At 57.8% G+C, this 10975-nt stretch overlaps 1 protein-coding gene across 1 annotated transcript; it reads left to right on the top strand.

Moving 5' to 3' along the window:
* The first annotated feature begins 2304 nt into the window (after positions 1–2304).
* On the top strand, positions 2305–8990 carry C1QL1 (complement C1q like 1). The gene is made up of 2 exons (XM_046677061.1): positions 2305–3159; positions 8432–8990. Exons 1-2 carry the CDS (start codon positions 2563–2565, stop codon positions 8609–8611), a joined length of 777 nt encoding a protein of 258 aa, XP_046533017.1. The 5' UTR covers positions 2305–2562; the 3' UTR covers positions 8612–8990.
* Positions 8991–10975: the final 1985 nt, after the last annotated feature.

Raw genomic sequence — 10975 nt, 5'->3', positions numbered from 1 at the left:
AGCGGGGAGAATCCGGCTGGGCTGACAGCGACGCCACGCCGCGCCAGGGGAGCGGGCGCGCGTTCGGGGCTGGGGGCGGGGGGCGGGCGTCTTTGCAGCGCTGGGCGCACCTCTCCGACGCCCCGGCGAGCGCCAGGGTGGGCACGCCGGCCCCTCTTCGGCCGCCGGCCGGCAGCCACAGCTGCCCGGGCGGGTTCTGGGAGGACTGCGGGTGGCGGACGAGCCCCAGCGGCATCGCGGAGGAGAGACCCGTCTGCGTGCGAATTGGGGGGATGGAGGCCGTACAAATCATACGCTAATGACCGCGCACTTGTCCCTCGGGTCACCAGCCCTGTCGCTCTTCGAGGAGTCATATCGGGGAGACTGCCGTGGGGGACAGAAGGCCAGAATGACAGCCAAGAACAGAGGGCTACTCTTCCTGAGCCTGGGGAGGTCTACCCCCCACCTCCTGCACTTAGCACCTTCCTTCCGGCGGGAAACAGTGGCTGGAGACCCCATTGCGCTGAGGTTGGAAGAGCTTGGAGCCAGGCTGCCGGTTTGAATCTAGTTCTACCACTTATTAATTGTGTGACTTTGGGCAAATCTCTTAACTTGCCGGAGTCTCAGTTTTCCATCTGTAAAATGAGAATAATGATGGGCTTTGCCTCTATAGATTGGTATGAAGATCAAGTGTGATCACGCACACAAAGCATTTAAGGCAGGGCCTGGCACACAGTAAGCCCCGAATAAATGCTACTTATTGAATTTTTTAAACTCTCTCCTTGGCGGTGGGCATCACTGTAACCTGGGCTCAGCAGTGAGTGCCTGGAAGGTCCTCTCTCGTAGCCCCCCACTTAATATCCTCCTGTCCTTTTCCCCTTCCCAGCTCTGGGTAGAGTTAAGCAAACTCAGCCTTGGTTAAAGAAAGCCAGAGAACCATAAGCACCTGGTGACAGGTCAGCAGGGGGAAGGGGGGGCTCACAGGAGAAGAGAAAGATGATGGAGGGTCATCCTTTAGCAGCGGCCAGAGGCCTCAGAGAGGCATAGCCCTCCCTGGTGGGTGGGATAAAGGAGGATGAAGGAAGAGCAGTGGAGAAGCACGAGTTGGGCCTCAAATGATGTGACAAATATTTTGATGGAAGCAGACACATTTCAGTTTATGCAACCTAAACACTTTACTGCACTTGAGGAAGAGGACAGCTTCATACAACCTGATGGGGAGAAGAGTTAGGGGGCTGCTGAGGAGGCTGGGAGGGAGGAGGAGCTGAGGAGCTGGGGGAGATCAACCGCTCCTCTTGGAGGCTGGAAAAGGGGGCCACCACACAGGGACTGGGAGTTTGTCCTGGTCAGAATGGAGAAATAACGCGGGGGTGCCCACTTCCCTAGGGCCCCTATTTCTCCCTTGTCTAAAAGCCAGAATAAGGGGAGTCATCAGAGGAAGATGGAGGAGCCCTCCCCTCCCCCAGGAGAAAGCAGCCTGGCCTGGCCTGGGGCTCAGTGAGGAAGGGGCAGAGGCGAGGAGTTATGGGAAGAAGATCCGGCCCCTCCTGGGGGAAGGCAGGTGCAGGGAACAGCCAGGAGCCAGAAAAGAAGAGGCGCGGCTGCTGTCAGTGCTCGGGATCCCGCTGGGCACCTTGCAGGCTCACGATCTCCAGATCTCCCGGACAGGTGGTCTGCGGGGCCTGAGTGCGGAATGGCTCCCTCCCCATGCTCCTTTTGCCTTCCCTTTTCTCGCCCCTTATAACCTTCTTTCTAGTCCCTTCTTGCTCTCCGCTCGGTTCTCCCCTTAATCGCTCTCGTTGTCCCCTGCAGACCCGTGCGCCCCCACCCCCGGTCCGCCCCCACCCCCTGCGTGCCGTGGCCCCTAGAACCTCGCTCTGTCCCTCTCGGTTTTCCTCGTAACCGACCCTCGAGGCTTCTCCTCTCCCAATCACCCTCGGCTCTCTCTAGCTCTCCCTGTGGCCTTTCTTCCATTCGTTCTTTGGTCCCTACGCTCCCCTTCCCCATGGGAGCCCCTCCTGTCTCTCAGACTCTAGTCCCCTCCCCACTTCCGAGTTTCAGTCTCTCCTCTTTCAGTCTCCCCCTTCCTCTCCAGGCTCTGGCCCGGGTCTCCGCGGCCCCGCCCCCCTTGGTGGGCGGAGCTCTATCACTCGCGGCCCAATTAGGCTCCGGCCCCGCCTCAGACCCACCCCTCGTGGATACCGAGCCGCGCGGAGCGGGTGGCCGGGGCGGGGCGGGGCGGGGCGGGGCGGGGCGGGGCGGAGTGGGCGGTGGCCCCAGCGCCAGGAGGCGGGAGGAGCGAGGCAGGAGGCGGCGGCCGCCGCGCTCAGTCCGGTGGCACAGCGGGAGGGAGGCGCGAGGCAGGAGCTGGCGGCTGGGCTCGGCAGCGCATCTAGCGCAGCGCGGCGCCCCGGGCCCGGCCCCATGCCCGCAGCCCCGCCGGACCACCCTTGAGCGCGGGCGCCCCGCCCGCGCCCCCCGCCCGCCGGCACCATTGCCCCGACGGCGCGGCCCGGCGGCCCGGCGCTCCCCAGGCTCCGCGCCGGCCGGAAGACGCTGCTGGCGGCCGCCGCGGGCGTGGTGATGCTGCTGGTGCTGGTGGTGCTCATCCCCGTGCTGGTGAGCTCGGGCGGCCCTGAAGGCCACTATGAGATGCTGGGCACTTGCCGCATGGTGTGCGACCCCTACCCCGCGCGGGGCCCCGGCGCCGGCGTGCGGCCCGACGGCGGCGACGCTCTGAGCGAGCAGAGCGGCGCGCCCCCGCCCTCCACGCTGGTGCAGGGCCCCCAGGGGAAGCCGGGCCGCACAGGCAAGCCGGGCCCCCCGGGGCCCCCCGGGGACCCGGGTCCTCCGGGCCCTGTGGGGCCACCCGGGGAGAAAGGTGAGCCGGGCAAGACCGGCCCTCCCGGGCTGCCGGGCGCGGGGGGCAGCGGCGCCATCAGCACGGCCACCTACACCACGGTGCCGCGCGTGGCCTTCTACGCTGGCCTCAAGAACCCTCACGAGGGTTACGAGGTGCTCAAGTTCGACGACGTGGTCACCAATCTAGGCAACAACTACGACTCGACCAGCGGCAAGTTTACGTGCAACATTCCCGGCACCTACTTTTTCACCTACCACGTCCTCATGCGCGGCGGCGACGGCACCAGTATGTGGGCGGACCTCTGCAAGAACGGCCAGGTGGGCTCGGCGGGGGCATGGGGCTGACCTGGGGGCAGGGCACCCAGGGAGCCCGGGGCATATGGGTACCGGGTCGGACTCCGCGGGCGCAGGTGGAGATTCTACAGCGGCCCCGCTTAGGCATCATATGCGGGGATGGTCGGGGCCGGCTGGCACCCCGAACTCCTCGGTTCCCGGGCGCAGGCTCCCAGGCAAACGCTGCTGGGCGCTCGCGGCGTGGAAATGCGGGAGATAAATCCAACTAATCAGAAAGTAGGATTCCTGGGCGGGCGGACTGGCCCTTGGGGGCTTGGCCCTTGGGCAGCGTCATCTGAGAGCTGGGATTCTGGTTGATACCAGCAAGTGATAAGGGACGGACAAGGGTGGGCTCTGGGGAAAGGCAGCCTCGGCGCCCCGGGTGCCCAGGCGCACGTATTTGCGCGCAAGCAAAGGTGAGCCGTAGGAGATGTTTTGGACACAAAGGCAAAGGGAGCCGGGCGTGCAGAACCTTAGCTGCAATACATCCTCCGCCCTTGGGAAGCGACCACTGGGCCGATCTGACGCCCTTTGCAAAACCCAGGACTGCGCGGTCCCTTCCCACTGTGTCAGAGCTACCGGTGCAAGAAGACATCCTCTGAGGGGAAAAGTTTTTCCTCCTGAGGCGGGGCAAAGAGCTGGAAACTCCCCCTCTTGGCCTCCCAGCTGCAACTCCTGACTCCTGGGGTGTTGGAATCACCCATGGGGATCCTCTTTGTTCCCTATCCCCATCCCAGAGACCGGAGCTGGCAGGCTCCAAGCACCAGGGGTCTTGAGCACTGGGACTGCAGTGTCCGATACTCTCGTTGGAACTGCTGCCCCAGGACCAACCTCGACCTAACCCTGTCCTGGCTCCCTTCCCATTTGTACCTGCTTCCTTCCCAGTGCTCCCAGACCGCTGTGGCCTGGGGCCCCTAGGGGTGGTCAGGCAGAACATTCTTGTGGAAGAAGGGGACCCGTGTGGGTCAGGACTAAAGCTAGGCTGATGGGTGTTGGGAAGGAATCTCCTGTGACTGAGACCCAAGAAAGAGCCTGTTGGAACCCCTCCCACTACAGCACTACCCTGAGGCAGACCCTGGCTTGGGGATGGGGGAAAGGAGAGGCATGGGAGTCAGCAAAAAGCCTACCAGGAGCTTGTAAGTCAGCCCCCTCTTGTCTATCCCCTGCCTGCTTCTCTCTCTGGTTTCTGCCTCTCCCCTGCCTCTCTCTCTCCTCAATGTCTCTCCTATCTCTCTGTCTCTCCTCTCCCTCTGTCTCTTGTGCCAGTCTCTCTCCTGAGTCTGCCAGTCCTGTCTGTCTCTCCCTGGGTTTCTGGCATCTGTCCTCTGGGTTTAAGGCCCCTCTTTATTCCTTGGATGTCTCTCTCCCACTTGTGTCTATCAGGCTTCCCGTGTCTCTCCTCTTTGTCCTTGGTTCCTGACCAAAAGAGAGGCCCCAGTATCCTGAGGGCTCATTCTGCAGACAGCCCCACAATTCCCCTTATTAATCTCCAATAAGGGATGCAGCAATGTCACCTTCATCAATGGAATTTCTTCCTTCCCCAAAGAAAGTTTGGGCAGGCACCCAGCTAAGGTTTCAGAGGGCTGGGGGCCCAGCTTGTCTGGATAGGGAGGTAGTCACCAGGCCACCAGTGGCCCTAGACCCTTCACCACCTCAGGAGGTTGCAGCAGGGCCCCAGAGACAGGCAAGAGGAGGCCCCAAAGATTGTGTGTGCTTAGGGGCAGGGGCACTTGCTTCAGTCACTGTGAGGTGAAACGGACTCAAAAGTCTCTCTTTTCCCCTCCAGCAGGGGCAGGGCATTGGCAGAGCCTGACAAGGAGCAGGGACCACAGGCTCGTAGAAAAAAGGAGGTAGCTTTAACTAGGGGCTTCAAAGACCCAGCATTTTAACAGTTACTCAGACCATCTGCCCCAGAAATGGTGGGGCCTATACTGCCCCCCACCCCACATCCTTTGTGACTTCTCCTTCCAGATTGTCCAAGAAACTCATTTAATCCGACTAGCCATTCCACATATTAGTTCTAAGCCCCTACTAGAAGCCAGGTTTGGGGCTTGGTTCCAGAGCTTCAATCTGCTTGCCCTCCAGGACCTCGTGGCCTGTGCAGGGGAGACAGTAGTAACCACACAGTAACACACCCCAGGCATTTCTGTGTTAGAGGAGGACTGGGAGCCCAGCTAGCACCTCCTGTCCCCAAATGTGTTGGCTTGAGGGAGTGATTCAGTGGAGCCGGCCCCTACTCAGACCAACCTGGCTGGGGGAGAGGGTAAGTGAACCTGGGTCCCCAAGGAGAGGAGACATGGCTAGGGAGAGAATAAAAAGGTCAAGCGTAGGGAGAGGCTGGCTCTGAGGTGGAAGAGGACATTCAAGTGAGTAGACAAAAAATGACGGGGCTGGCCAACAGATGGGAACAGAAGAGACGAGCTTGCTCCTCCCATGCCTTCAAGACCAGGGGCGACCCTGGGCTCTGTGCTTTTCCTTCTTGGCTTCCTGCCTGCAGAGAGGCTTCCAGAATTTGCTCAGCAAGGCAGAGCTGCATCTGGGCCCTGGCCCACCCCTGGGCAAGATAGGGAGGAGGAGTCACCACCTTCCTTCCTAGTGCTGGGGCCCCCTCTCTGTCCTTGTCTGAGGCCCACCAGCCCCACTCCCTAGGGGTAGCTTTGAGTCACTACTGTGCAGCCTGATCGCGTCAAGCCCTGGTCATCAGGACATGGGGACCTGAGGAGCCTGAGGAAGGGGCTGAGGTTGGGGCTGGTGCCCTGGGTGAGGTGAGCTCCCTGCAAGCTGCCTCTAAAATCCGTGGTTCAGATGGGTCAGGGAAGACACGAAATTGATAAACTGGGCTGGGGGAGAGGGGACTGTGTGGGCCGGGCCGGGCCTATGGGAAGGTGAGTATTGCAAATGGGCAGAGGCTTAGACACCAGAGTCTGAGTGAGGTGAGAGGTGGTGGGATGTATAAATTGAGGACTGTCGTATAAGGACTAACGAGATCAGCCTCACGCCTGATGGTGGGAAAAGGGCTCTCAGCTATCCTCTGGCCTTGAATGCCTTTCACAACACAGAGCATGGTGCCTGGCACAGTAGGGACCCAGGAAGTGTGTGAAAGCACAAGTGTCCCCTGTGGGCTAGGTTGGCTGCCTATGGGAGCCACCCCCGCACATCTAAGACCCCAGCATTGATCTGGGGGCAAGGGCATGTTTCCTGGGTTCTTCTTCCTCTTTCCAGGCCGCTAGTCAGACTACTGCCTCAGTTTCCCTTCCTGGCAGCCCTTGAGGAGGTGATTCTACCACACCCCCTTGTGACAAGTCCTGGGCTGTCATTCCTGCTTCCATGGCAACCTTAATTCCCCAGACTTCCCCTTAGCCCCCAGGAGGAGCTGGATGCCTCCACTGGTTCCAGTCTGGGGCTGAGAATCAGGACCCCTGGGTTCTGTTCCTGGATCTCCCACTGTCTAAGGATGGAAGAGCATAAATTCTCCTTGCCTCCATGGATAATTAGGATAATCACAGCAACAGTCATGGTGATGAATAAATAATAAACATAAGCATAACAGTTCTGATGCCTGTCACATTACCAGGAGATTCCTGATGACAGAGGACTGTAATCTAATGGATTTGACTATTAAGAAGCACACTGTTTTAATGAGTTAAGGCTAAATTAATCTGGGTAATAAAAATAATTGTTATTAGTAGTAATTTATTAGCAAGATAATGAAATGCATGTGTAATAATAAATACTACCAGGATTAGGGCCCAGGGAACAATATAGAAGTTGGCTGCTTGCTTTCTGCTCTTTCCTAGTAGCTCAAAGCCCCATCAAGATTTGAAATTGTTTTCTTCACCATCCAAAAGGTTTTTACAAAGCTGGCAATGATGAATTCTCATCCATTTTCTAAACAGAGAAACTGAGCTCCTTGACACGCAGTGTCTCCCCGTCATTTAATTTCTCCCCACCTTCAGCTGGACCAGGAGTTTTCTCCGCTAAGTGCCCCAAACAGTTCCTTCCCAGGTTGGGGAAGAAAAGGTTGAGGGAAGAGAAGGGGCTGGTGGGATCTAGGCTTTAAATGGTGGACAGCGTGCAAAGATGTTGGGTCCCCCTGTTGCAGCATTGCCACTGAGTCAGCGGCTTTGGCCCAGCTGACCTGCAGTTCTGCCTCCAGGCCAGGAAGAAGGATGGGCCCCTCCCTGATTTGGCGTGGTCCAGCCCAAACTGCCTGTCCTTGGGGGAAGCTGTCTTCAGAGAAGGGGCTGGATGGAGAGGGGCTGTTGAGGAGCCTCACTGAGAGAACCCCACTCAATGCAGCCTCCCGCCAGCACAAGCCAGAACCTTGGAGGTGGCTCCTCTCTTCCCAGTCTCCACCTGGGACATCCTAGACAGGCCCCAGGTCCTATGGCTCAGGCCTCGTGTTGCCTCAGTTGTTGGAGAGGAATGTCCGGAGGGAATCTGTCCACCACCCACACACCCTCAGTATCTTATGATTATAGTTGGAGCCCCCAGTAGCAGGCTTCCCACCCAAATGCTGGCACTCCCTTGCCCCATTGTCCTGCCTGTCCCTTCACACCCCCATCAAAAAAAGGACCAGCAAGGATATAGATCAGACTGAGGATCACGGCCTGGATTCCCTTCTTCCCACCCTGGGATGAGATGGGAGGAGCTAGACGTCCTCTTTGGGTGGGGTAATAGTCACAGGAATAGCTTCAGCTCCTTGGAGACTCAATCTGAGCCTTGGGAGGAGAAGTAATTACCAGGCCTTCCATCTCACTGCTCCAGCGTGAAAGACTCCAGAATGAACTTTAGACAAAGAGTCCAAAGATCCAGTCCTGGTACGAAGGTGGTTGCTTACTAGCAGCCTGGCATTGGGCCAGGCCCCTGAGCTGTGGGGCCAAGGTATACTCTTGTGTCCGTCTGACATAAGAGCAGGTGGTGCGGCTGATACGTAAGGCACCATTATTACAGTTAAAGCAGAGAGGCAGGAATGATGAGAGAGGGGAGAGCATAAGACCATGAGAGCATGAGAGAGAAGACCTAGAGGAGTTAAGAAAGCCGACTTCACCTTGACTCTCAATCCAGACCCAGGTTACAGCGGCTCTGGAAATCCAGGGCTCCTCTATAACCCCCTCCTAGAACACACAGTTATGATGGGGGAGGGGATGACGAGAGAGAAGCAGACTGGGAGCCCTGATGGGGCTTCTAGGGCCCCCCGATCCTCCCCTCAACCCTCTCACGCACACCGCTACTCCCCTACCCCGGAACCTCGCAGGTGCGGGCCAGTGCCATTGCCCAGGACGCGGACCAGAACTACGACTACGCCAGCAACAGCGTGATCCTGCATCTGGACGCGGGCGACGAGGTCTTCATCAAGCTCGACGGAGGCAAAGCGCACGGCGGCAACAGCAACAAATACAGCACGTTCTCTGGCTTCATCATCTACTCCGATTGAGCTCCCGCGGCCCCTGCACCTTCATCCCCCTGGGGCTCTTTCCTGGCGGGCAGAGGATGACCTGTCTCCTGCCCACCCCCTCGCTGCCGGCCCTCCCCGGCTATGACGCCCCTGCCCGGCCCGCACTCACCACCGCCGGGCCACAGCTAGGCCCTCCCGCCGGCTCGCCGCAGAGCCGGGTCCAGCGCACCCCGTCCCGGTCCCCGGAAAGCGGTGTTGACCGCCCCGCCCCGGCCTCACTGTATATTTGTACGATAGGACTGCTGTTTATTGCCCTCCCTGCCCGCCACCCCGCTCCAGCGTGGGAACAGGTCTCGGCGGGGTCGACGCGCTGCCCTCCAGCCCCGGGGTGGCCATGCCTGGGAGAGGGATTGGTTGGGGGCTGGATAGCTTCCCAGCACCCCCTAAAGCCCCGGCCCGGCTGCCCCCCGTCTGACCAAAGCTAAAATAAAAACACTTCTGCCCTGCTGCTTTTCGGTCTTTGCCCTGGAAAGGAGTTGCAGGAGGGGACCATGAACCCCCCCCTCATCCAGAACAGAAAGGGGTCTGGTGGAAGCTTCCCATGGATCCAAGGAAAGCCAGGGGCCGGCGTCAGAGCTGCTCCAGCAGGAGGTGGGCTGAGGGGCCCAATGCCCACAGCAGCCCAAGAGGGCCTGGGAAGCAGCCCAGTTACGTCATCATCTTCCATGGTGGAAAAAAGTTCCATTTTTTTTATCCTTGAAAGTGTCATCAGCGTTCCAAAGGCACCACGAGGTTTAAACTGGGAGACCCAGGTTCTCAATCTAGTGTCACTGTGTGTGATCTTGGGCAAGTCAATCCTCTCTGACTCAGTCTGGGTTAGCGGCAGCAACGAAAGGAGCAAGCTTTACGGTAAAAAGCTAGTTGACCTTGGCCTAAACACTTCACCTCTGGGCCTCGGTTTACTCATCTATAAAATGTAGGTGATGAGACCTGCTTCACTTGACTGAGGATTAGAGAGGTATAATGTATGTGCTCAATAAACATAGCTTTTATTATTTGTACATCACTCTAAAGTTTGCAAAATGCTTTCAGGAACGTCATCTCACTCAAGTCTCCCAGGAGCCCTGATATAATTCTTCTTCCTGGGAGGTTAAGTAGCTTGCTTAATGTGACACAGTCGCTAAGTTCTGTGACTGCGCCTGAATCCAAGAAACCCTTGCTCCTTGAAGACCACACAGTAAGTCTCCTTGCCCCTTGCTTCCTATAACTGGGGCCATGACATTCACACAGTTATGACATTCCTAAATAATAGCCAGTATTTAGAGAGCACCCACTCTGTGGCAGACAGCATACAGGAACTTTACAAATATTATCTCATGGATATGTGTGTGGAGTAGGGGTGAACTGGCAGGCAATGCCCTTGAACATGGATGCCGTTATTTTATCCATTTCAGATGAGGAAACTGAGGCTCAGAGAGGTTAAATAACTTGCCAAGGTCACAGAGCTAGGGAGAGGCAGTTGCCAGTATTTGAACCAAAGACCATGCTCTTACCCAGTACGCCATATTTCATAAAGATTTGGGATCTCCAAAGCAAAAACCAAGGAAGGATGGCACTGAGGTAACTCAGCCTCCCTCCCCTGCTCCCAGGCCTTCCACTCCCATCCTGCTGTGCAGAGGTTTGGTGTATTTACGAGCGTCTGCCCTGGGCAGCAGCCTTGGAGTGAGCCTCTTGGAGAATCCCAAGGCTCTACATTGAGCAATGTCCCATCTGGCCTCCCCTCCCCCGGCGGGCTCAGCTGGAGAGACAGGAAGGAGGGGTGGCCTCCCTCCCAGTCAGGCCCCGTGTGTGGACCCTTGTCATGGCTGGCGGGCTTGAATGACTTTCTTTATCCTCCCTTCTCACCCCTACTTCCCCCCCACTGCCAGCTGTGGCCATTTAATAAAATTAGCTTAATGCTTGTTCCTTCCCTGTGGGGTCTGGAGATTGAAATCTGCGGGTCCCCGCAAACCCAATAAAACCCCTGGCAGGTCTGGCTGGAACAAGAGTTTCCTTGGGAAGAGTGATTAGAGTCAACAGCACTCCCCCCTGCCCCCTGGTGCCACCCACAGTCCCCTATGATTCTTTAATGGCCACATTGGCCAGAATTACCCAGCCACCACACCTGGGGGGGCTCCCCACCCCTCCCCGGAGACCACAGGGACTGGTCTAGGACCTCCGCTACAATAAAAAGCATGTTAATCATTTCTGTAGGGAGTGCCTGGCTGCCTGGCTGGCTTTCTTTTCTTTCTGGTGACCGGATGATCCTCATGTCATTTTGAGAAGTGGGCCTAAAATCTCTATTTTGCAGAAATCATAGTCTGAAGAAAATGTGTGACTTGCCCATGGTCATACAGCAAGTTT

The sequence above is a fragment of the Equus quagga genome, chromosome 11 (assembly GCF_021613505.1).
Source record: "Equus quagga isolate Etosha38 chromosome 11, UCLA_HA_Equagga_1.0, whole genome shotgun sequence".
Classification (NCBI taxonomy): domain Eukaryota; kingdom Metazoa; phylum Chordata; class Mammalia; order Perissodactyla; family Equidae; genus Equus; species Equus quagga.
Note: the sequence above shows the minus strand (reverse complement) of the source record. Positions and strands in the feature narration are given on the sequence as shown.